This window comes from Protopterus annectens, chromosome 12.part0, assembly GCF_019279795.1.
Source record: "Protopterus annectens isolate FY-2018-M chromosome 12.part0, PAN1.0, whole genome shotgun sequence".
NCBI classification, from domain to species: domain Eukaryota; kingdom Metazoa; phylum Chordata; order Ceratodontiformes; family Protopteridae; genus Protopterus; species Protopterus annectens.
The window spans coordinates 297,525,901-297,552,770 of NC_056746.1; the positions used below are offsets into that span (position 1 = coordinate 297,525,901).

Here is a 26,870-nt window from a genome sequence, read left to right on the forward strand (position 1 = left end):
TTTGAGATAGCCTTTCCTTGAGATCCTGCAGCAAATGCCACAAAAAGTTGCTCATTTTTTTGAAAGCTTTAGTTCTGCCCAAAATAGGCGTAGTTGTCTGTGTTTTCCAAAAGGAATGCAGAAGTTTTTCCCCTTATTCTGGGGGTTTGGATAAAAGGTAGGCAAATGAATTTTTGGGTTTGGGCCACACTGGACACTACCTTGGGCATAAATGTGGGGTTTTCCCTTGAGAAAACCCGTCCGGGTGGAAAATGAAAAGGTTCCACAGCCAGGTGCCTGTAACTCTTTTCTTGCGGGGTTATTGCTAGGAGCAGAGCTGTTTTCCAAGAAAAAAATTTATATCAGCTGTATTGGCTGGCTCAAAGGTGGTAGGATTTTTTCCAAGACATAATTGAGGTCCCATGCGGGTGGGTTCTCCTTGGAGGTCTTATTTTTTTGGCCCCCTCTGGGGTCCTGCTTACAAGGATGGGAAAAATAGGAGGTTCCGTGTTTGTAATGAGCTGAAATGGCAGAGGCAGGGATTTTAATTGATGAAAAGGATAGGCCTTTGTCCAGCATCTCAGTTAGGTATTGTAAAATCTGAGGAATATTTGGTACAGATTGTAAGTCCTTGTGCCTGGTTCCAAGCACAGAATCTTTCCATTTTCTGCATAAGATTTTCTGGTACTGGGCCCCCTGGCCTCCAAAATAACATCCATCACTGCTTTAAAAAGGGGTGTGTTTTGAAAGGATACATTATGCCATGCTGCCAGTTTTAAAGGTCCTGAGTTGGCTGTGCAAAATCTGATTTTTTGCTGGGTCAGTAATGGGGAAATTTTGGAGGCATGTCCAGGCTGGGCCTTGAGACAAGTTTTTAGGATTGGGTACCAGTGCTGGCGTGGCCAGTCTGGGGCAATCAGGATCTTTTTTCGCTTCTCTTGTTTGAGCTTGACGAGTACCTTGGGAGAGAGGCAGAGAGGAAAGGCATATACTGTTGGGGTTTTCCAGCTGAATGATAGGGCATCCACTTTCCATGCTTGTTTGTGATAAGTCCTTGTGCAGAATCTTTTTTTGGCAGTTGTGGGGAGGCAAATAGATCTATGTCTGGGCATCCCCATTTTTTTTTAATCATGCTGAAGATTTGTGGATCCAATTTCCATTGGGGGTCCTAAGGTTTCTGCTTAGTTGTCTGCCAGAGTATTGTTCTTTCCTGGCAGGAATTGTGCAATGTATTGATAAGTCAATGCTGTGTTCCATAAAGTCATGGCTTGTCTGCTTGTTTATGTACCACATGACTGAAATTTTGTCATCAGTAGTTGTCCTGGAGGGGTAAATCCTTAAAAGGCTGTCAGGGCATTCTGAACAGCTAGCATCTCTTTTGATTGTTTGTGATGCTTTTGGCTTGTGGGCCATGTGCCCTGAATACATTTTCCGGGTTGTGTGCCCCCAGGCATAATCTGATGCATCTGTTGTTATTCTGCCTGGCTGTGGGTAGAGTAAAAGGCTGTCCCTTGTTGGGTGACGGGCCCTGCCCACCATCAAAACTCCTGTTGCAGGCAGGAATGGGGGTAATTTTTTTTCCAGGCTTTTGGAAAATGTTGAGTCCAAACATTTTTTAGATACCATTGTAGTTTCCTCATATGCAGTCGGGCATATGGAATTAGTAAAATGCAGGATGCCATGAAGCCCAAAGCCTGCAGAATTTTTCTTGCAGAAAACTGGGTTTTTGTTGCCAACATTTTGAAGAAAGGGTCAGTTGTCTTTGTTTTTCTGGCGTGAGATAAGCCATCTGGGCAGTTGTATTTAAGCTTGCACCCAGGAATATTATCTCTTGAGAGGGTACTAGTTTTGATTTCTTTTGTTTATTTAAAAAATTTAAATAATCTTTTTACGCCAGATGTTTTGTAGAATGTCCTTGTTCTCTGCTTGAATAAGGCAGTTGTCCAAGTAGGGATAAATTTGAATTCCTCTTTGTCTGAAAAATGCAATTACTGGTGCCAGGCATTTTGTGAAGACCCGGGGAGTAGATAAGCCAAAGGGCAGTGCAGAGAATTGGTAGTGCATTGAGCCAGCTATGAATCTGAGGTATCTTCTGCAAGATTGTCTGTTTGGGAAATGCAGGTTTTGCCTTTTAGGCCCAAAGTTAAAAGCCAAGCCTTCTTGCCCAGCATGGGCAGAAGCTGCTGCAGAGTCAACATTTTAAATTTTTGGGGGTCCGGGAAAGTATTTAGAAAGACAGGCCCAGTATTGGTCTCCGGGTTTTTGTCCTTTCTGGGCCCAAGAAAAGTCTTGAGTAAAATCCTTGCCCCTGCTCTTGTGTGGTACTTGCTGAATGGCCTCATGTCCATAAGGCTGAAACTGTTTTTTGCCTCTGCCCATTGATTGGGAGGTTTGGCATACCCCCTTTTGGCAGGGTGTGAAAGTGGAACCTGTAGCCCTGGGACACTATATTAAAAACCCATTTGTCCTGGGTGATCATGTGCCAATTTTGAGAGAAAAGTGCTTTTTTCCCCTAAGGGGGCTGCCAAAAGATAAGTGCTTGGCTGGCAGTGGAAGTCATTGTGACTGTTTCCTGTATGGCGGGATTTGTCTTCCCCCTTTTGGAGGTAGAAGCCCCCCACTGTTTAGGCCTTTTGAGCCTTGGGCGGGGATCTGCCTCTGGGCATCTGTATTTTGCCTCTTTGTGGCCTGCCCTGACACTGGAAAGGACCAATTTTTTGGAGTTCCTGCAAAATTTTAGTGGCTGAACCTGTAAGAAATCCTTTACTGTTTGCATAGATTTGCTTTGCCCTCCATTTTTTAAAACCTCTTCTCCCTTTAACACCAAAAAAAGTATCATGCTGTAATGGAGCATCTAATAATTTTGCTTTAACATGATCAGGCAGATTTTTTCCAACCAAGCATGCCTCCTAATGACAGAACCTGTAACTGCAGTAAAGGAGGCCTCAAGAATCAAAACCACATTGCAAGTATGCTTTCCCACTTGTTCATGCATGCAATAAATCCTGCATTTCCTTTTTTCTGTAAAATTCAGAATTGTCAACATTTTCTGTTTTAACAGTAAACTTTGTATTGCTGATATTTAACATATGAAATTGAAAATTTTAAAGGGCCCTAAAGCCAAAGTAGCAAAAGTGTAAAATTTTTTTCCCCATTTTCCCTTGCCCTTGAATCCCTGTCAAAAGGGACAGGGTTTTCAGGGGCCTTCCCTTTTGGGACCCTGAGAAATAGTTTCTGGGCCCAGCGGGGGGTTTTATAAAGAAATTTATGAGTCAGGAACCCTGTAATATCTGTCTGGTTTAACAGGAGCTAAAGGTAAGGTCTGAAAGGGGACTCTGAAAATCATCTACAATGTCTAGCACAGGGGAATAGCAAGAGGCCTGCTGAGGGAAAAAATCTAAGCCTTTTTTTTGAGGTAATCTTGGCTCTCCCAGGGGAAAATTTTCCCCTCATGGAATGCGGGGTTTTCCCCCAAAAAAAAATCCTCAGGAGGGGGGAAAATGGATTCTTCAGAAAGAATCCTCATAGGGAGGAAAGTATTCCTTTTCAGGAGGAATCAGGGGAAATGGAAACCTGATCTAAAGGTTTTGTTTTCTTTGCCTGGGCCCTTTTTCAGGAGGGATGGGAACCCTGATCAAGTAAAAAGGTCAATTTTTAAGCATCTTTTTAGGCAGGGAAAGGCCTGTTGGAGAATGCTGTACTTGTTTCTTTGTCTTTAAAGCTGCTGAGTCTTTTTTTGAAGCTGAGGTCTTTACATATAACTGTGTAGGTCTGAAAACACCCTCAGAAGCCCATGCCTGCTCAGCGGCTCTGGACCCATCTGGGGGAAAGGGGGTTCCTTGAGTTTTCAGAGGCCTAGCTGGCTCCACATGGGAGTCGTGGGGCCTTGGGTAGCAGGTGTCAGGGCTGCGCGCCTCACTGAGAACCGGCGACTGGAAAGCCTCATCGTTGGTTTTGGACCTCGGATGCCTGTCCTTTTTTTTTTTTTAAAAATTTTGGTGTGCTTTAAATTTTTAATTTAAAATTTTGGGCCAAATTTGAAAGCAAAATAAAACCTTAATAGTGGTTTTTTTCTAACCCACAACAAACATTATGATCAGGGCCTAGGCAAGGAATACAGTAAGAATGAAAATCCTTAGGAGGAAATACAATTTTTAACTTTTTCTGACATCGGTCTGGAGCAAAAAAAAAGCCCCAAGTACTTAGCTTTTTGAAGACTTGGATCTGAAAATTGAAAATCTCAGGAGTCGGCCGACCGGCATTTGGGTGCTTTTGCTTGGGCCCCGGGGCAAGAAAGACTGAAGAAAGTGGCGTTGGCTGCTTTTATCCCCCGGGCACTGGCTGGGGGAAAGGCAACCCGGCCGGACCTAGACTTTGGAATTCTGGCCGACCGCAGTTCACCTGCCAGCAGGATAACCCAAGAGTAATGACTGCAACAGTGAAACACGAAGAACATCACAGAGGCAAAACCAGCATGTGAGCACTTTCATTCTTTAATGTAACAAGGAAGTACAGTTGTGTACACTTACCATAAATGTAGATGTTAGAGTGTATTCACTGCTGCAGTCATTACATTTGGGTAATTTTTGGATTGCCCTCAGTCCTGAATTCCAAATTTTTCCCCTTTGCTGCCCCACGTCAGGTGTCAAAAAAAATTGAAAACTTTTTTCTTTAGTTTTTTTCCCCATGTATGCCACCAAACAAAAAAATTAAACAAAATATATATATATATATATATATATATTTATATATGTATTATATTTTTAAAAATATGTATATAAATATAATAAAATCTATATATTAAAATAAAAATATATATTTTGAATATATTTAAAAAATATAAATAATATTATAATATATATAAAATTATATATTTAAAATTTTGTAAAAAAAATATATATGTATAAAAATTTTATTTTATTAATAAAAATTTTGGGGTAAAATATTATAATTAAAAGGGTTTTTTTTTGTTTTTTTTTTTTGTTTTTTTTTTTTTTTATTAATATATTTTTTTTTGTAATTAATATTAATAAAATATTTTAAATTTTTTTTTTTTTTTTTTTTTTTATTTTTTTTTTGTTTTTTGGTAAAATATTAATTAATAAATAGTTTAAAAAAAAGTTAAATATTTTTTTTTTGTTTTTTTTGTTGGTTTTTGTATGGGGTTTTTTAAAAAAGTTTTTTAAAATAGAATAATAATAATTTTTAAAATTTTAAAAAAATTTTTTATTTTTTGTAGAATAATTTTTTTTTTTTTTGTTGTTTTTTTTTAAAAAGGGTTTTTTGGGGGTTTTTTTAGTTTTTGGTTTTTTTTTTTTTCTTTTTTTTTTATGTTTTTTTTTATTATATTTATAATGTTTTTTTTTTTTTTTTTTTTGTGTTTTTTTAAAATAATTTTTTTTTTTGAAGAAAGAAAAAAATTTTTTTTTTTTTTCCTTTTTTTTTGTTTTTTTTTTATTTTTTTTTTAAAATTTTTGGAAAAAATTTTAAAAAAATTTTTAATAAAATATTATAAAAATTTTTAAATATGAAAATATTTTTAAATAAATTTAAAAAAAATTTTTTTTTTTAAAAAATTTTAATTTTTTTTGGGTTTTTTAAATTTTTTTATTTGAAAAAAAATTAACAAAAAAAAAAAAAAAATGTTTTTTTAGTTAATTTTTTAAAATATTTTTTTAAATATTTTTTTTTTTTTTTGTTTTTTTTTAAAAAGTTTTTTTTTTATATAAAAAAAAAAAAAATTTATATATATATTTAAATATAAAATATATGTATATTAAAAAATATATAAAAAAATTATATATATATATATATATATATATATATATATATAAATATTTATATATATAATATTTATATATATATATATATAAAAAAAAATATAATAAAAAAAATTTATATAAAAAAAAAATAAATAAAAATATATATAAAAAAAAAAAAATAAAAATATTTTAAAATTATATAAAATATATAAATAAAATATTATAAAATATGTAAATAAAAAAAAAAAATATATATATAAATATATAAAATATTATAAAAAAAAAAAATATATATGAAAATATATATTGTAAATTTTTTTAAAAATAAAAAAATATATATATATAAAATATATAAAAATATATATTTATAAAAAATAAAAATATTTTTAAATATATATATTTTATAATATATATAAAAATTTTTAAAAAAAAAAAAAAAATATATAAAAATAAATATAAAAATTATTTATATAAAAAAAAAATAAAATTTTGAAATATATTTATTTTTTTAAAATATAAAATATATGAGTAAAAATTATTAAATTTGAATAATAATTTTGGTTGAATTTTGGTTTTTTTGGGTTTTTTTTTTATATTTTTTTAAATTTTGGGGAAAAAAATTTTAAAAAATTTTAAAAATGGTTTTTTTTGTGAAAAATTTTGTTTGGGGGTTTTTTTTGTGTGGATGGGGGGTTTTTGTTTTTTTTTTGTTTTTTATTTTTTTTTTGTTTTTGTTATATAGAAAAGAATTTAATAAATATTTATAAATAAAAAATATTATTATATATTTTTTATAAAAATAAAAATTTGTAAAATAAAATTTAAAATAAAGAAAAAAATTTTAAAAAATATAAAAATATAAAATAAAATTTAAAATTTAAAAAAAAAAAAATTAAATTTTTTTTAAAAATTTTATTAAAAAATTTTTTTTTTTATTAAGAAAAAAAAAGGTAAAAAAAAAATAAAACATTGCATCAATATAAACTTTTCATCTACAAGCTATACACCACATAGGTTGTAAAAATAAAAGGAAAGATAAACTGGGGTAAAGGGGAGGGGGGGGTAACCTGGACTGCAACAGTGAATACCTCAACATCTACATTTATGGTAATTGTACACAACTGTACTATGTTCTTCGTGTTTCACTGTTGCAGTCATTACATTTGGGTAGAATCCCAAAGCTATGGTTGGGAGGCTGGGCTAAACAGCATTAGGGGCTATAAGGCCCTGCAGACTGCAGTGGCAAAGCCTGCCCTGGACTTAGAGTGAGGCAAATGATAATGCTTTGAAAAGGTGTGAACAGAACCCCAAGTAGCAGCCTCTAGAATGTCTTTGGTTGGTACTCCTCTGAGAAAGGCTGCTAAATAGCTGCAGCTCTGGTGGAATGAGACCTAATGCCCTTGGGCACAGGTTTCCATGGTGTAAGTAGCAGAAACGGATGCAGTGGTTTATCCACTTTGAAATTGTCTGCTTTTTAATAGCCTTTCCTTCTGATCCTGCAGCATATGACACTAGTAATTGCTCAGTTTTTCTTAGAGCTTTAGTCCTGCTCAAGTAGAATCTTAGCTGTCTTTTAGTCCCAAAGGGAAAGCAGAATTCTCTCCCCCCTTTTTTGTGGGGTTGGGTAAAAAATAGGGAGATGAATTGTTTGGTTAAGAGCCACACTGGAAACCACCTTAGGCATAAAAGTAGGATTTTTCCTCAGAGACACCCTGTCTGGGTAAAATATGATAAAAGGCTCTACAGCCATGAGGGCCTGTAGCTCTGATACTCTTCTTGCTGAAGTAATTGCTAGTAAAAGTGTTTTCCAAAAAACTTTATATCAGCAGCAGCAGCTGGTTCAAATGGATGCAGGGTGAGCTTTTCCAACACACAATTGAGGTCCCATGCAGGTAATGGTGATCTTCTAGGAGGCCTTAAATTTTTGGTTCCTCTAAGATACTGCTTTAGTAAAGGATGAGAAAAAAATTGGTGGCTCTGTATTGTAATGAGCAAATGGCAAGGATGGATTTTATTGATGGAAAAAAGATTTTGGGCCCCAGTTTAAATAATTTTTATTGAAATATTTGGTTTCTGTATCAGTTCCCTTGTTCCAAGCACAGAATCTCTTCCATTTGTCAGCATAAGATTTTCTAGTACTAGGCCTTCTGGCTTAAAATGACATCCATCACAGCTTTACTGAGAGGTGTTGTTTTAAAATACATGATCAGCCATGCTGCCAGGTTCAGGTCTGTAGTTGATTTGCAGGATCTGATTGTTTTGCTGGGACAGTAGTTGAGGTCTTTGAGGTAAAGGGCCCAAACTGGGTATTGAGACAAATTCCTTAATTGGGTACCAGTATTGGGGGGCCCGTCCGGGGTTTGTATCATCTTTGGTTTCTCTTGTCTGACTTTTTGGAGGACCTTGGGAAAAAAGGAGAGGAGGAAAGGCTAAACTGATAGGTTTTTTCCCCTTTAAGGATAAGTCCTTGTGCAGAATCTTTTTAATTTATAATTTTGAGGGAGGCAAATAGATCTATGTCTGGGCTCCCCATTTCCGTTATCATGCTGAAGACTTTTTTAGTTTCCCTTTAGGATCCATAAGGTTTCTGCTTAAATGTCTGCCAGTGTATTTTGTTTTCCTGGCAGGTTGAAAAAGTTTAGGTCAAAGCTGTGTCCCACAGTGCCATGGCTAATCTGCAAAGGGGGGTATGAGTGTGTGCCCCCTTGTTTATATACCACATGACCGTGGTGTTGTCTTGTCTATCAGTAGTTGTCCTGGATGAAGTCCTTGAAGGCCGTTGGGGCATTTTGAACAGCTAGCATCTCTTTCTGGTTGATATGTAGATGCATTTGTTTTGGGGTGCATATGCCCTGAATGTATCTTCCCCTGTGGGGCCCCCGGCATAATCTGATGTGTCTGTTGTTAAGGTTTGGCTGGCAGGGGGGTGAAGGCCCTCCCCTGTTTTGGTGACATGCCTTTGCCCACCATAGAAACTCCTGTTGTAGGCAGGGGAATGGGGGAATCATTGTTTCCAGACTGTGGGAAAGTTGACTCCATAAACTTTTAGGTACCATTAAGTTTCCTCATATGCAGTCTTGCATATGGAATCAGTAGGATGCAGGATGCCATGAAGCCCAGAGCCTGCAGAATTTTTTGCAGATAATTTGGGTTTTTTTGCCATCAGTTTGAAGTAAGTAGTCAGTTGCCTTTGTTTTCTGGCGTGAGGTAAGCCATCTGGGCAGTTGTATTCAAGCTTGCACCCAGGAATGTTATCTTTTTAGAGGGTAAATTGTGATTTCTTTTTTTATTGTGCCCCAGGCATGTTAGAAGCCCTTTTCCAAAAGGGGGGAATGAGACAGTCTCCAAGTAAGGAGATATGTGTAGACTTCTTTGTCTGCAAAAAGCAATTACTGGTGCCAGGCACTTTGTAAAGACCCTGGGCCCGTAGATAAGCCAAAGGGCAGTGCAGAGAATTGGTAATGCATTAAAGCCTTGAATCTGGGGATCTTCTGCACGATTGTTTTTTGGGACATGCAGGTATGCCTCTTTTTGGTCTAATCTCACCAGCCCAAACATTCTTCCCGGGATGGGGAGAAGCTGCTCAAAAGTTTTGAATTTTGGAATGTCCAGGTATTTTTCAAAATCGATAAATCCAGTATTGGCCCGGCCTTGTCCTTTCTGGGTACCAAGAACAGTCTTGAGTAAAAAACCCTTTTCCTTTTTTCCCGTTCTGGACGGGGGGAACCCAAAATCCATGAGGGGGGGGAATTTTTTCTGTGTCTGATTTTTTGGGAAAAATCTTTTTCCCAAATTTTGCCCCCTTTTCCTGGGGAAAAAAATTTTTGTGCTATTTTTAATACCAAAAAAAGTCCCGGGGGTTTTTAAACTTTCCCAATTTTGGGAAAAGGCAAAATTTTTTCCCCCTTTTGGGTGCCCCCAAAGAAAGTCTTTGGTGAGGAAGGGAAAAATCCCCTTGGGAAAAATTTTTTTCCCCGTTTGGTTTTTGCCCTTTTTTTTCCCCCAAATTTGGGGGTAACACCCCTTTTTTCCTGTTTGAATCCCCCTTATTTTTAAGGGGAAACTTTAATTTGCCCTTTTAGGTTGCAAGGAAAACCTTTTTTTGTAGGCCCTTTTCTCTGTCAGGGGGGTGGATTTTTTTTGGAAACCTTTTAACCCTTTGGCCCCCGGGTTTGTTTGGTCCCATTTTTTTTAAAATTTTTCGGGCCCCTTTAAAACCAAACGGGAACAGGTAAAGGGTCATCAAACTTTACTTTAAAAAAATCACCCCAAATTTTTTCCTTTTTCCCGGGGGTGGCCCCCTTCAAGGGGGGAAAAAAACCCCGAGCCCTTTTTTTCAGGAAAGGCCTCCCAAAGGGAAAAAACCCCTTCAAAGTATGCTTTTCCAAATGTTTCAGGGGAAAGCAAATAATTTCCCCGCCAAAATTTTTTAAAAATTTTTTTTACAAAGGGGGAAAACAAAAATAAACCCGTTTTTGAAATTCCCCTAACATGTTTTGTATTTAACTAGGGAAAAGGGTTTTCCCCGATTCCCAAAGGGTTAAAATTTAAAAAATTTTTCCCCTCTGTTTTCCAAAAGGGGGTTGAATCTCTGTCGAGGGTTTTGGTTTTTTGCTTTTTTTTGAGGCCCTTCTCCCTTTGGGTTAAAAAAGTTTCGGAAAACACCCCGAAAGGGGGCCCCTTAAAATTTTTGGGGTCAGGGGAACCCTGGGAATACCCTTAGGTTCTTTTGGGAGCCGGATAAGGGGTCGGGGAAGGCCCCGGGCTCGAAACACATCTTCCCCAATGGTTAAAACCGGGGAATGGCTTTAAAAGGGTTTTGCGGGGAAAATCCCTTGGCCTTTTTTTTTTTATTCTGGAAATCTTGCTTCCCAGGGGGAAAAACTTTTCCCAAAATAATTTTCCCAAAAAATAATCCCCAAAGTGCTTTGGTTAAATTTGACCCCAGCCAGGAATTTATAGGGAGGTATAGATAAAAAATTTCCCATGAAGGAGGTTCCCCCAAAAAAATAAAAACCTGAAACTGGAAGAAAAAGTTTTCCCCCGGGGTCTTACTTTAGGGGATTGGGGTTTTGAAAACAAATTTAAAAAGGGGTTTTGGCCATTTTACAACCTTTTTTGGAAAGGGCCCGTGCACGGGCCAGCAAGAAAAATTTAAAAAAAATTGGGGTTTGGTCTTTTTTTTCCCAGCCCGGCGTCATTTTTAAAAACAAAAGGGGAAAAATTTGGGAAAACACCCTAGGGGAACCTGCCGCCCGTTACCCAAAGGGAAGACCAACGTGGCCAAAACCTTATATTTTCACACCCACACAAACCCCACCAAGGACCGGGTTACCCGTTTTCAAATACAGGGGGAAAAAATTTTTTTTAAATTAACCCCTTTTTGCCTTTTTTGCAAATTCTCCGGGTTTTCTAACAAAAACAAATTTTTAAATTAAAAAACCTTTTTAAAAATTTGATTGCAAAAATTTTACTTTTCCCCCTTTAAAAAAAATTTTGGTTTAAAAAAAAAAAAACAAACCGGGAAAAAAATTGATCAGGGTAGGAAAAACAGGGTTAAAATTTATAAAGGAAAAGCTTTCCCCCAAGAAAAATTAAATTTTCCCCGCAGGGGACCAAAGAAAAAGTTTTTCCCCCCTTTTAAGCCGGCTAAAACAAATTAATTTTGGGGTGGCCATTCCCAAAATTTAAATTTTTTGCTTCAGGCCGGAAGGGGTTTTAAAAAAAATGGTTCCCTGCATTTTTCCCTTTTCCTGGGTTCAGGGGCTTTTTCCCCCGGGCCCCGGACTTTTTTGGGTTTTTAGGCCCTGGGGCAACCTTTTCCGCGGTTTCCCCTGGTTTTGCTGCCGGGGGCACGGCTCTTTTATTAAAAAAACCCCCCCAACCCCCCCAACCCCCCCGGGTTGAGGCCGGGTTTTTTCCCGGGGTTTTTTTCGGCCTTTTTTTTTCAGGTTCTTTTTTGCCTTTTGATGGCTTTCTCCGGTTTCAAAAACGGCGTTTTTTTGGGGTTCACTTTTTTTTGGGTTTTGTTGGGGGGTGTTGGAAAAAAAAGCCCCCAACCCTTTTAAAGGGTTTTTAAACTCAAAAGGAAAAAAATCTTAGGACCTTTTCAGGGGGCCGGATAAAAACCCCAAAAAAAGGTTTCCCAAGTTTGCCCCAAAAATCTGGGGCGACCACACCGAAAGGAGGGAGGGGGCCCCCCTTTGGGGAGGGAGTTCCCCAACAGAACCCGGGAGGTGGGGTGCTTTTGGGGCTTTGTTTTCATTCGGAAAAAAGGGGTTTGCATTTTTCCTTGGGTGGAAAATTTCTTTTCCGGGCAAATGGTTTTCTGTTAAAATTTAAAAAGGATTTTTTTGGGCTTAATATTCTTCCAGGGGGTTTCTTTTTGGTAAACCAAATTGTTTTGCTTTTCTGGGGTTTTCATGGTATTTTGTGGCCCCTTTTTTGGGATTTTTCCCCTTTTGCTTTTTGGTTTTTTGCTGGTTTGAGGGGGTTTTTGGTGGTGTTTCATTTTTTGTTTGGGGGTGTTTTTTTGGGTTTTTCCCCGGTTTTTCTTGGGTTTGGGGGGGGGCTATTTAGGGGGCCTTTTTAAATTTTTTCCCCCCCCCCCCCCCCCCCCCCCGGGGGGGGGGGGGGGGGGGGGGGGGGGGGGGGGGGGGGGGAATTTTTTATTTTTGGCTTTTTATTTTTTGGGTTTTGTTTCAGGGGGTTTTTTTTGTGCCCCAATTAGGTTTTTTTACAAAAAACTTTTAAAAGGGTTTTTTAAAAAAACTTGGAATTCCAAACCCAAAATGGTTTAAAGGGCCCCATTTTTAAGGGTTTTTACTGCAGTCCGGATAGAGAAACACAGGTTCCCAGCAGTTATATGCACCCAGGAATCAGTGCGGGGACGACCACACAGAAGAGGAGGTCCGGACTCCTTCGGCTGCAGGCAGATCCAATCAGAACTGAGAGAGGTGAGCTGCTCTCGCGGGACTTTCGTTGCGCGGGCTCATTCAGGAGGTAGGTGTAGCAGGTTTTGGTCGCTGGCTGGATTGCTCCGTGTCACGGGTGGATTTTGCTGCTTCAGGTCGCTGGATTGTTCGGGTGGTATCAGGTAAGTGAGTTGCTTCCTGACTGGAGGTTAGGTCGTTTTGCTGCTGGTGTTGCAGGTCGGTCGTTTTGCTGCTGGTGTTGCAGGTCGGTCGTTTTGCTGCTGGTGTTGCAGGTCGGTCGTTTGCTGCTGGTGTTGCAGGTCGGTCGCTTTGCTGCTGGTGTTGCAGGTCGGTCGTTTGCTGCTGGTGTTGCAGGTCGGTCGTTTTGCTGCTGGTGTTGCAGGTCGGTCGTTTTGCTGCTGGTGTTGCAGGTCGGTCGTTTTGCTGCTGGTGTTGCAGGTCGGTCGTTTTGCTGCTGGTGTTGCAGGTCGGTCGTTTTGCTGCTGGTGTTGCAGGTCGGTCGTTGTGCTGCTGGTGTTGCAGGTCGGTCGTTTTGCTGCTGGTGTTGCAGGTCGGTCGTTTTGCTGCTGGTGTTGCAGGTCGGTCGTTTTGCTGCTGGTGTTGCAGGTTGTGTGTGTGTGTGTGTGTGTGTGTGTGTGTGTGTGTGTGTGTGTAAAATGCCCCAGTTACTATATACTGGTGGTTACTATATACTGGTGGCTAGAGAGAGCAAATGGTGGTGGATAGAGACTCAGTCTTGAGCCCTGTACCTTGGATGCAGGTGGCAAGGACCTGAATTCCCTATCCACCACCATTTCTAAAAAAACTTGCAGAGTTTTGCCTCATATTTGTTCTGTTCCTCATAAAATCTGTGGTTTCTGTATCTACATTTTTCCTTGCAAAGTCTGTAGGGTAGTGGTGCACTGGTAGCATTGTTGCCCAACAGCTACAGGTTCTCTGGTTTGATTCTTGGCTGGGGTGTCTTCTGTGTGGTGTCTGCATGTTCTCATTACTTGCAAAGATGTGATTGGCATTTCTCTCTACTCTGCTGAAAATTGTCTTTTGTTCCAAGTCAGACTAGTTTTCTGATTAAAAGTTTAAAAAATAGGCATTTGAATTTCAGACTTCATATTCTTCAGAAAGTACATGGTAACACAAAATTGTTTTAGCAGTTGTCTAAGTTTATAACATGGATATTTGAAATGTGGCCCTATTTTTGGGACTGTATTTCCCCATTATTGGCTTTGTCCAGGTATTTGTGCTAAGGTTGAGAGTTATCTATGGTGAGAACTGTATTCATTGAATGTTTGGGGGCTGTATTCCCTCCCCATTATTGGCTTTGTCCACATGTTTTTTGCTATGAGGTTGAGAGCTATAGTGAGAACTGAATTCACTGAATGTTTGGGGGCTGTACCCCCCCCCCCCCATTATTGGCTTTGTTCAGGTGTTTTGTGCCAATAGGTTGACAGCTATGCTGAGAACTGAATTCACTAAATGGTAGCCATTTAAGTTTATCTTCCTCTCTTTTACAAAACAGCTGATTTGGCATAGTGGTATGTTTCTCTGACTGTTTTGCACAGGGTCCCCTGGGTTAAAGACGTGGCAGTGAAATGTATGGTGGTAACACAGCATTTTATTCTAGCAACTTTCCAACATTATACAAGTAATGTTTAAAATGTGTCCCTGGTTGCCTCCCCCCACCCAAATAAATTTTGGCTTTTTCCAGATTTCTTGTGCTGCAAAGTTCAGAGATACAACTTTGTGTCGAGTAGATTTTACAAGGAGCCGAGAGCTGCAGGGGAACAAAACTTTAGTGCTGCTTATTCTGAGTCTGCTTGCATTAATAGCACAACAGGTAGTGTACTTGCTTTTGATGCAGCAGGTTGTGGGTTCTACTCTCACAGTAGATAAATGCATTGCTGATACTGTACTGTGTTGTAAAGTGGGTGGATGCTGCAGTCTTTTCGGCAAAGATACCTAGAGTAGTAACTATGAACCTGTTATCTGTTTGCCATAGAGTCCCTGTTGCGATATTACTAGCTTATTTTTATTTTTTTTTTTAATGCATACAACATAGGCAATTTATTCCTCAAGGGCAACAGGCACTTTATTTGTAGATGAATAAACAGTGACATATAAAGTTGTTTGCTAGCAGCAACCTCTTCATTGTTGCAGATTTCTTTAATGTGGAATTATTTAGATGACTTTTACTACTTCAGAGATTGTGCATATTTACTGATACTGGTGGACTGTAGAAGGTTGAGTAGACTTTTATGATGGAAATGTTCTGAACTGGGTAGTTTTGTCATTGGTGCATGCATTTTGTTTCATTGTTTACTGGAAAAATGTTCAAAACAATAAATTTAAAATGCTGTCTAACAACTGTACTGTATTGTACAAGGAATATAATTTAGTAGAATCAGGAAGGTGCATCAAAGAGCACATGTATGTTTCATGTGCAAGGGGCCTATGATTTGAAAACATCCCAAAGTTAATCTTTATCTGCCACTGGCAAAATGTATTTTCTTTGAATGTGGGTTTCAATGCTGTTTCATTGAATGTGCGTTTCAAGGGCAGAGAAGTTTTTAATGCTAAGCCTGTTTTCATTGTGAGACTGCGTTGCTTTGTTTAGCAGATATCTTAGTGTTTGTGCTGTAAAATGCAAAATAAAACTTTCAAATGAAATCCAGATGATCATAGAAGTAAAGCAGTATGCACATTAGTGTTTATGGTAAATGGAGTGATATAGCCAAGTAATGGATCATTGGAATGGCTGCAGGGGGGAGGGCTCCATTCGACCATGATTTTGTGAGGGGGAAGGGCGGCAAACTCAAAGACAGCCCCAGCTGAACTATACCTCCCAACTGTCCAGATTTTTACAGAATGAATAGATTTTTGCTTCTTATTTTTGGTTTGTTCCTCATAATATTTGCGGTTTTCTGGAAAATCATTTAGGACTTAAGTCACTAATGACACTGAGTTTCAGACTTCATAACCTTCAGAAAAATGCATGCTGAAGTAAGACCTGTTCTATCAACTGTCTCAGTTTCTACAAGAGCAATTTTTAGTACTGTTTATGTTCCCCCAATATATTTGGCCTTGTCCAGATTTATTGCATTAACAGGTTGAGAGGTACATACAAATAAATTGCTTTATAGAATTAGGCATAGCCAAACCTCTCAACTGTCCCCGAATTTGGCTCAAAATGTTGCTCTTCCCCTAATAATACCTCCGCAAAATAGCAATTTTGGAAGAAAACATGGAGGGTTTACAATTTAGAAATAACTGTAATAATCAATGTTATAGATTACTTTTATTTCAGAAATGCATGTAGATTCTTTTATTTTGTCAGCTGCTCAAGTTAGCAGTACTATTATTAAAAATGCCCCTTCTTTGACAGGTTCCCAGCTGTATTGTGTGGCTATTTTATATTTTTGCATCTCATTTTTGGTCCATTTTTCATAAAATTGTGTTTTTGGCAAATTAGTGGTAAATCATTAAAGACTGAAGTTAGAAAATAATGACAGACATTTGAGTTTCAGATTTCATATCCTTCAGAAAACTCGTACTAATACAAGACCTACTATTCTGTTATCTTTCTAAGTTTATAAGAGCAACATTTAAAATTTGTCCTTATTTTTGGGCCTTTGTCCCACTTCTATGTATGGCTTTGCTCTGATGGTGAGGTATGACAAATGTGTTGGGGCCATCATTTAGCCAGAGACATTTCAAATTGTGACATACTTGTTGCACCCTACTCCCCCATGTAGTGACTCTGGATGTGTCCAAGCAAGGCAAGGAGCAGTTGTGCAGGGTATCCCCCCATGCAGTGTAAATGTGCAGGGTATCCCCCATCCAAGGTAGACACAAGTACTACAGTGGCTTTTCATCTGTTCTTGATTTTGCAGAATGGTCTGGTTTCTGTCATATATTTGTACTGTTAATTTAATGCTTATTACTCAGAAAGTGCCTGTTGCTCTGTGTTTTAAGTAGCAATGCTTTAATGACCATGAGGTAAGCTTGTCTGAGATCATAACATGCAAGTAATATTTAATAAACATACTGTTAAAGAATTACATTGAAGCCTTTCTGTTGTTGCCATGCAGAGAATACTTAACTAGATAATGTATAAGCGTTGGGTATTGAAATGCATATGACAGTATTTGTAATAAAGGACAGGATTACATTATTTTAAGAAGCTCATTACACTTGTTGGAGACTTCGTGATCTGAGGGCTTTACCCGTAAACTAAACAGAATGCCATTCATGTGTGGTCCATAACCTGTACAGTAATCCTTTAAGCAATGTATCTTGAGCTTGTTTGATTTTCATTTTTTACTTTGATTATGTTTTCCCCATGAAACAAGTAGATAGTTGCCAGGCAGCAGGTCTTTTTTGGATAAACATTTTTACAAGTGGGGGTATCACAGAGATTGCTACTTTCAGCATGTTACTTGGTACTTTAATAAATGCAGTGCAAGGAGAAGCGGTTTGAGCTGAGTGCTGCATGTTTTTCTTATACCTGATTTTGACTGGCATTCCAGTAATGTATTTAAAAAGTAATTTCTTTTTCATGCCTCACAACCTTTGTTTCCATCTAGATATTAAGTAAGTTGTCAAGCAGCCAATGCATTGAAATATTTTTATTCTTTTACACTTCATTTGTCTTGACTGGACTCTCATAATGAGGGTTTGGCACCCAGGGTAGCATATTTAATTAATATTTAGTTTTTGTGGTTTTGAGCATAGCTCCTCCCCTATCTAGTTGTCCACACGCCTTCCCATTGACCCCACCCATTCGGCTATCTCCTGCAGCCCCCCTTGATTTGAAGTCACCAGCCACCACTGTAGATTAGTACTAGGCTAACTGCCCTTGCGAGTCATTTTAAGCCTAGCCAATTATCCCTTGTGAGACTCAAACCTTATACTTTGCAATTGTAAGGCAAACACCTTTAACCATTAGGCCACCCTCCCAATCTTCTTTTTATTTGTTAGTTTGGAACTAATTAATAAATATGATGCAGAAGCTTACCTGTGGAATGGCTTTGTCACCTGCTGCATGCATTTTTAGTTTCATTAATGCAACCTTTGCAGCAGTCTCAGCGTTTTTTGCTCCTTTTCGCCCTTTGCTTACTGGTGATGTTTTCTTAGAATCTGGAGAAATAAAATGCATGTATAGTTCAGAATCTTTTTTACATTAACTGCTGAAGGTGTGATCACAAATACAAAGTTTGCATTAAACCTCTGGGATTTAATCAATGAAGCACTACAACAATAATTCAAGTATTTAATCCAACTGTGTAAAAACAGGATGATTTATGAACCCAATACAAACAAGGTGAAGAACAAAGTTCCATAAAATGCAAAAATGAGGTTATAGCTACAATCACTGCCAAAGACATCACTGCAGATGAGAAGAGCAGAACAAGGCTGCTGAGTAACTACCTGCTGATTTTCCATTTTGGAAAAAAAAAAATCAGTTTGAAACAAGAATGCTGACTACAACAGTCTAAGAATTTCACTTTTGGTTAAAGATAACCAAGAGATGAGGGCATATTGAGGTAGATGGGACAGTCTTTACATAATTAACTTCTTGGTTTGATTCTCTGATTCCAAGTTCAAATCTCAAGTACGTCATTTGCAAGTGACTTAAAAGTATATATAGTTGCACACTGACAGAAATGTGTGCGTATATATCCAAATGGACTTAAAAGAAGAAAGACAATTTTTGACAATAAATACAATACATTACTGCTGCAGGACACTACTCACTTGTGTTGAACAGCTGTTCAGTATCTTTTCATTCATCTTATCTTACCTTTTGTGTGTGTGTGTGTGTGTGTGTGTGTGTGTGTGTGTGTGTGTGTGTGTGTGTGTGTGTGTGTGTGTGTGTGCGCGCACACAGATCTGTACATACACAAATGGTCTGAGCCTATTTCAGTGGATGCACACAGAAAAAAAAGACTCAGAAAAAAAAGCAGCTACAATCTACTATCATGATCTGAGAAAATTCAAAAGGCACATATGTAGTCATAAATTAGTAAGCAATACAAAGCTCATGTACTGCTCCCCAAAATATAATGATTCAAGTGATTCAGAAAAGGGATGGGGGGGTCTCTTGCAGAAGGAATATGAGATCAAAGCATCTCAGAGAAGTAACTTCTAATTTTGTTGAGTGTTATTTGGTCAAGCATCTTGGAATGGCACTTAAATTTTGACCTGACAAATGGTACTGTAAACCATGCGAACTGTGTAACACAGATAACCCAACACTAATTAAAACTTCCAGGTAACACTTTAAGAGCGTCAATGAAATGCACTTTAGAAGGCTCAGAAATAAAATTGTGATAAAAAACAAATAGGCCACTAAAGCAGATCGTGATTTAACCTGATGATCATCCATGGGGAAATATAACATTTACTCACACTCTCATGCCTACCAAAGACTACAGCTTCACCTTTGGTGAATGCAATGGAAATAATATTGTGAAATCTTAAAGGCAACATTACACTACACACCAGTTTTGTTAGAAATAACTAGGGTAGGGTGAAAGGGGCCAGCTGTCCCAGGCACAAGGTGCTATGGAAGTGATCGACAGTTGCCGATACGTGCCTTTACTGCAGTACAAGCATTCAGAGACACTGCAAATTCCATCAGGACTGAAGCGATAGTATAATAATTTTAGCTACAGTTTCAAGCAAAAGTCCTTTTTCCCATTCCACAACTCTGGTTGAGGGGATTAGACTTTTTTTTTTATCCTTAACTTGGAGAGAGGGCTTGTTTTTTGCCTCAGATTAGATTTGAGGAGTGCCACATCAGGGAACAGCACTGGGCACTAGACGATACTGCTATTGCTCTACAGAAATATGTAGAAATGTAATGCCAATATGAGCCAAGAGTAACCTCTTGATACCTAAATACATCCTTGCAGAGCAGGGAGGAGGTGACATTTTAGAAAAAGGTGCAGGCATAGAAAATGGAGTGATGTGATGAATTCCAGAATTAGAAGAGTAGTGTCAGATTTTGCTTCATAACTTGAGAGAAAAAGAAGGAAGGTGAGTCAAAGAAGACCGTGAAGGACAGGTTGAGGGCATTACAATTCTGATAAAAAATGGGCAATTACCTGAAGGAGGTTTTACAAGGAAATATTATGTAGAGAACAGATAAAGGAAAAAAAACATACAAAAACAACTGAAAGTGGGGTAATAAAGCTAGAAAGGAATGATAGCACAGATAGAACTAGTAAAATAGAAAATGAGGAGAAAAAAAGGATGATAACATAGGCCTACTCACAGAGGTCCATGACTGAAGCCCTTTGGGCTTATTAGGGGAAATTAGAAGTTATGTACTCACCATAATGTTCCATCTGAGTAGGTGTATTCATTTGTCTGCAACCTGTGGGTTATGGATCCGATATCGGATCCGAACCGGCATGGTTTACCAGCTATGGATCCAAGCTCTCAGCTCCTCCCCTCACCCATAATGCCCTGCTCTACCCTCATGACCTCAGATCGAGTTTGCCAACAGCAAGAACACCCTGAAAAGGGTAACACACCATATGCAGGAAACTGAAAGGCCAGGGGGATAGGAGGGCGGGATGGTTGCAGACAAATGAATACACCTACTCAGATGGAACGTTATGGTGAGTACATAACTTCTAAATCTGAAGTAGGAGATTCATTTGTCTGCAACCTGTGGGACAGAGTCCCCAGCTACCTGAATCTTGGGCGGCCATCATGGAAGGATATTCCGAGCACCGCTGAGCCAAAGGATGCTCTACCCCTAGATGCAAGATCCAACTTGTAGTGGGAAATAAAAGTATGAGATGAAGCCCACGTGGCTGCTGCACAAATATCATCTAGAGGAATCCTAGCCTTAAAGGCTGCCGAGGTAGAGACTGACCGGGTTGAATGGGCGTGTACACCCTCCGGTGCGGGCCTTCCTGAAGCTTGATAAGCCAATAAGATACATTGTGAAATCCAGCGAGACAGAGACTTTAGAAATTGGCTTGCCCAAATTAAATTTAGCAAAGGAAATGAACAACTGGTCGGATTGCCTATGACCAGCCGTTCTGTTTAGATAAAATCTAAGTTGCCTGTGAACATCTAAGGAGTGAAGCTTGTATTCATCTTTGTTTTCATATTTAGGAAAGAAAACAGGGAAGTTAATGGATTGATTAATGTTTGCTTCAGAAGCTACTTTAGGAAGAAAGGACGGGTTGGTCCTGAGGTAAACACGGTCCGGATGAAAGACCAAGTAAGGAGGTTTAGCTGATAATGCTTGAAGCTCTGAAACTCTCTTGGCCGATGTAATGGCTACTAAGAAGGCAGTCTTGAATGACAAGAATTTGAGATCTACCGTAGCCGCTGGTTCGAAGGGGGGGGCGGTCAAGGCCTGGAGAACTAAGGAAAGGTCCCAGGGAGGAACCGCTTGTTTTACAGGGGGCCTGAGAAGGAAAGTATCTTTAAGGAAAAATTTTACACAACTTGGCTGACATAAGTGGACTGGAGTCATGACCAATGTGATAATGTGAAATTGCCGCAAGTTGTACTTTGACTGTGGAACTGCTGGCACCATCGTTAAAAAGAGTGGTTAAGAAATCAAGCACTAAAGGGAGAGGAACTGTGAAGGGGTTCAGGCCTTGCCGCTCCACCCACAAAGAAAACCGTTTCCACTTGCTACGGTAGACTTTCCTAGTGGACGGTTTATGAGCTGCCACCAGGATCGCCTTAACAGGGGACGAAATACCGGGAGTCCTGATCAAGAGTGGAACTGGAGCAGCCAAGCGGTCAGCTTCAGGTTGTCCAGGTTCGGAGGAGATAGGCAGGATGGATGAGATATGAGATCCGGAATGGGATCTAGAATCCAAGGGGGATTCACCGAGTGAGACCTTAGGAAGGGGAACCAGATCTGTCAAGGCCAAAACGGAGCAATGAGAATCATTCTGCAACCCACCCGAGAGGCTTTCTGAAGACCTTGGAGCATCAGAGGCAAGGGTGGATAAGCATACAGAAGACCGGGTGGCCAAGCATGCACCAGAGCGTCTCTTGGGGAACCTCCTGGAAGAGGTATCAGAGTGAAAAAACTGTCGCACTTGGTGTTTGAGGGAGAGGCAAAAAGATCGCATGAAGGAGTTCCCCACTGTGCGAATATGCGTTCCGCTACTTGAGAATTGAGAGACCACTCGTAAGGGGTCAGAATGGTCCGACTGAGCTTGTCCGCCAGGATGTTGGACCGACCCGGAATGTGCGTTGCTATTAGAAAGCGGTTGGTGGAGATTGCCCATTCCCAAACTCTCATGGCTTCTCGACAAAGAGGGTAAGACCTCGTTCCTCCTTGCTTGTTGATATACCAGACAACCGACATGTTGTCCGATTGAATCGCAATAGTTCCCAAGGGAAGAAAGTCCTGAAGTGCTAGCAACGCTAAGAGCACTGCTCTCATCTCTAGAACGTTGATATGCAGTAAGGTCTCTGAATCGTTCCACGTGCCTTGGACGGTCCGGCCCGCAAAATGCCCCCCCCCACCCGAGGCGGGAGGCATCAGTGGTCACCGTGACGAGAGGGGGAGGAGCACAAAATGGGCGGCCTCCGTGGAGATCTGGGGAGTGAAGCCACCACAGGAGGGACCGCTTGCAAGCCTTGCTGATCGCAATGGGATGATGCATAGGAAGAGCAAGGTATGACCACTGTACTAAGAGAGTCCACTGGAGGATGCGCATATTGAGCCTGGCGAGAGGAAGTGCTATAGCAGACGCCATGGACCCTAGAGCCCTCAGGACCAACTCCGCCGGAACAGAACTTGAGTGGAGAATGGCCCGCACCTGGAGCTGCAGATTTTGAACTCTGTCCGCAGTGAGGAAGGCTTTTAAACTCCTTGTGTCTAACCTGGCCCCTATAAAATCTAAGAGCTGTGTGGGCTAGGTTGGATTTCTTCGTATTTATAGTGATGCCCAGATTGGGAGCAAGATGGAGAAAGGAGTCTCGCGCCAATAGTAGTAGATGCCTTGTTGGGGCGGTAAGGAGCCAGTCGTCCAGGTAGGGGAAGACCTGCACCCCTGAAGCCTCAGGTGGGCCGCTACCACTGCTAATACTTTGGTGAACACCCTGGGGGCTGTGGTGAGACCAAAGGGAAGGACCCGGAACTGGTAGTGACTGGCTCCCAGCCGGAAGCGGAGAAACCTCCTGGAGCACCTGTCCATTAGGATGTGGTAGTACGCATCTTTGAGGTCTATGGAGCACATCCAGTGATTTTCTCCCAGAAGGGGGAGAATAGATTGCAGAGTGACCATTCGGAATTTTTCCTTGGGAACTGCCAGGTTCAAGAGAGAAAGGTCTAAAATTGGTCTTAGATCCCCGTCTTTTGGTACTAAAAGAACCTGGAGTAGAACCCTGATCCGATCTGGGGGGACGGGCTGGATGGCTCTTTTCTTTAGCAGATGGCCAATTTCTGCCAAAGCGGCCTCCCGTTGACCGGGTGGAACGTCTGGGAGGGAATTCAATTTTGGTAAGTGATGAAAAGGGATACGGTATCCTCTGGATATGATCTGGAGAACCCAGCGGTCTGATGTTATGGACTCCCATGCCGCTAGGTGCCCCGAAAAACATCCCCCGACTGCCTCCAGAGTGGAGCAGCCGGGCAACCCCTCAGGGTTGCTGCGCGGGCCGTTCAGAGAAGGGTTCTCTGGACCCGAAGTTTCTGGGAGCCCCTCTGCCTCTAGGGCGGCGTCCTCCCTGTCCTCCTCTGCCACGGAAGGACTGGTTGTCCGGAGCAGGCTGGGATTGCTGCGACTTCCGGAACCACATCTTCTTCTGACCCTTTTGGTTCCTAGAATAGGGCCTCTGGGGTGCAGAGAAGCAGATTCCGACAGCAGACAGCGTCTTCCCGTCCTTCTCGCTCTGGGTCAAGGTGTCGCGAACGGTTTTGCCAAAGAGGGCAGAACCATCAAAGGGGACATTCGCAAATGACGCTTTGAAGGGCTCAGAGAAATCGCAATGACGGAGCCAGGCCTGACGTCTAGTGACTAGACCTGCCCCTGCGGCTCTAGCGGCGCCTTCCGTAGCATGGGAGAGTAGCCGCATAGAGGTATTGGTAACTGATCTAAGAGTGGCCATGCGGGTGGAGTGCAGCACTTTGTCCTCCTCCGACATGGACTCTGGGGGAGATGCAGCGTATTCTTTAATGAGATCGCGCTGCATCCTAATAACGTGTGCCAAGTAGTTCAGCGCCCTTACCGAGAAGGTCGCTGAACTAAACATCCGCTTCCCCAAGCGGTCCATCATCAGAGACTCCTTGCTCGGGGGATGGACTGAGGGACTCTCCTGAGCAAGTTCCCTCTTGGTGGCTGCCGCCGTCAACATGGCATCTACCGGAGGCCCCTTACTCCAATGGGCACGGTCAGACGGTGGACTGAGGATCCTGTCGGGCCTCTTAGGGATTGGCTCCACAGTGTCCGGTTCCTTCCACGCCCTGGTGGTAATGAGGTCCACCAGGGGGTCGGCAGGAGGGGACACCCAAGAGGTAGACGGGCCCGCTTCAAATGCCTCCAAGAACACGAACTCGTCCGAGGAAGACTTGGGGGCAGACCACCCCTTATACGGACATTTCCATGATGTCTCCAAATGAGACATCCTCGGGGTGACCGTGGGGAGCCTTCCCTTCCTCCAAATGCGTGACTTCCGTGAGAGACGCGCGGGAGGCAATGTGCCACCATTTGCACGTATGCTTGCGAGGAACATCCTCTGGGGGCTGTCAGAGGACTCCTGCAAGCAGCAACCTGTTCCAGGGGAGCAGCTTGGGGCACAAGCGGGCTGTCCCAAGGGCCGGATGGTGGAAGCCTGACCCAGTGCAGAGGGAGCGCGGGACGGAGCCGAAACAAGTGCCGGGGGTCCGGAAACCCTCAACAGGGCCCTCTCCACTACATCAAACGCCGAAGGGGAGCCGACTTCGACCAAAGGATCCGACAATCGGCTCCCCCTCGGATCCGAAGAGTGAATCGGAGCCGGCGCCGAAGCACTCTGATCCGAAGGGACAGTGCGCTCCGACACAGACGGTGCCGAAGGAGCACTGATCCCCACGGACCCGAAGCTCGGATCCAGGCTCCGAGAGGTCGGATCCGATGCACTCGAGGGCAGGGTCGGATCCGAAGTACCAAGTACTATCGGCGCCGACCCCGGCTCGGCTGCTCGGCTCAACTGCTCCGAACCGGGGTAGCGGGCCGGAGAAACAGTAATGGGCTCGAAAAAGGGGGTCGAGCCCCCCCCCGGGGGGGGGGAGGCAAGAGCACTCCCATCTGCATCTGGGCCTGGATGAACCTTCTCATCATCCGGTCCAGATCAGCATCCGATAGGCTGTACGTTGATCTCGACGAGGCTACCGAGGTAGGCCTTGAGTGCCTCCTCGATAGCCTCGACGGAGATCGGGTCTCCTCCTCCTCAGGTCCCGGTGAAAAACACACTGGAGACCGCAGCCGAGGAGGAGATCCAGCAGACAAGGGGCGGGGAGAAGCCGCTTGGCTGGCGGGGCTGAAACAGAGGTCTCGGCCCGCCGCTTATGGTGCTTCTCCCTCCGGTCCTTTTTCCTAGCATCCCTCTCCTCCGAACCAGAAACGGGAGGTTGAGTCCCAGGAGGAGGAGGGGGAGCCGGAGAGGGAATAACCGTGGAGACGGTTACCCCCGAAGGAGCGGAGGTCGGAGCCGAGTCCGTCGGCAAGAGGCCCGCCAAAACAAGCTTGGACCTCCGCTCCTTCAATGCCCTGGGGTTGAACCCTGCACAAATGGAACATCCAGATGTGAGGTGTTCAACCCCCAGGCATCTAACACACAGAGTGTGGCCGTCAGCTGGGGAAAGCCTATGGCCACACTCGGAGCAGTTTGAGAAAATAGCCTTGGGCTGTTCAGACATCCCAAGCTAACAAATAAAAGTTACTAGAACTAAAGTAAAGTAACTAAAAAAAAAACAAAAATCACTCACAGGCCCAACACACACTACGCTACCAGCGAGGGGAGGGATATAAAATTAAGATTAAACTCTAAAAAAAGGTAAAAATACAAGAGGGAAACCTACACTTTCACACAAATTAACCAAAAAATTTTAAATTTGACTAATTTAAAGACTGAATATATCACTTAGCTGGAGAGCTGGAAAAAACAATCTGGTCACCATGCGCGGCAAACTAGATCTGAGGTCATGAGGGTAGAGCAGGGCATTATGGGTGAGGGGAGGAGCTGAGAGCTTGGATCCATAGCTGGTAAACCATGCCGGTTCGGATCCGATATCGGATCCATAACCCACAGGTTGCAGACAAATGAATCTCCTACTTCAGATGTACAGTTATATAAGAACTTACATGACAGTAGATGTCTTACTTATCACTGTTGCAGTATTAACACATGGGTTTTTGTCTGCTGATGTCAACTCGGGGTAGCAGAGCTTTACCTTCCAGAAGGTGCACGTCCGACTCATGACCTCGGCTCATATACATCAGTGTATATAGGCAGACATATGCACGAGTTCCTCAGATAATCTCCAAGCCAGTAACCTGAAGACTACTGAGAAAGGCGACTCGTCAGCTAAGAGGGGCATAACTGGAACAGTTATGCAAACTCCCCCAATAGCATGAATTAGGTGCTAGCTCACAACTGAAGGAAAGAGAAATGTTGGAGCAAAGGAACAGAAGAGGGGAATGAGAGATGTAAGGAATACTGCAACAGTGATCAGTAGGGCATCTATTGTTATGGTAAGTTCTTACACAACAGTACTATGCCTTGACTGAAAAATCTGCTGCAGTATTCTTAACATACGGGTGATTCCCACAGCTGGGTGGGTGGCTAATGGGGAAGATATGCTGTCCAGGAGCCCATATAGAACAGACCAAGCACAGGCAGCCCTGGACCTGGAGAAAGCATCAGTCTTATAGTGTTTGGTGAAAGTGTGCACAAAGGATCACATGCAAACTTTTAAGATGGACTGGTCATCAACATCCTTGTGGAAAGCAACAGAAGTGGCCACTGCCCATGATGTAAGAGTGCACTTTGGGCAGGAAGGCAGTTTTACCATAGTGTTTACAGCAGAAAAATATGGCTTTTGATATCAATGATGTAATAGTTTGCTTTGAGACTGGCCAGCCCAGCTTGGAATCCATGAAAGAAACAAGCAGTGGGTCAGTTTTTCTGATAGTTTTTGTTTTGCCCAAGTAGAACCTCAGCTGCCTGT

At 41.6% G+C, this 26,870-nt stretch overlaps 1 protein-coding gene across 2 annotated transcripts in view; it reads right to left on the reverse strand.

Moving 5' to 3' along the window:
- The window catches only part of ZFAND1 (zinc finger AN1-type containing 1), a 566,374-nt gene that overhangs the window by 16,181 nt on the left and 523,323 nt on the right, over positions 1-26,870 (reverse strand). For both annotated transcript variants that reach the window (XM_044089369.1, XM_044089370.1), the window contains one exon: positions 17,688-17,809. In XM_044089369.1, the coding sequence (XP_043945304.1) occupies positions 17,688-17,809 (122 nt within the window). The remainder of the gene's footprint in view (positions 1-17,687; positions 17,810-26,870) is intronic.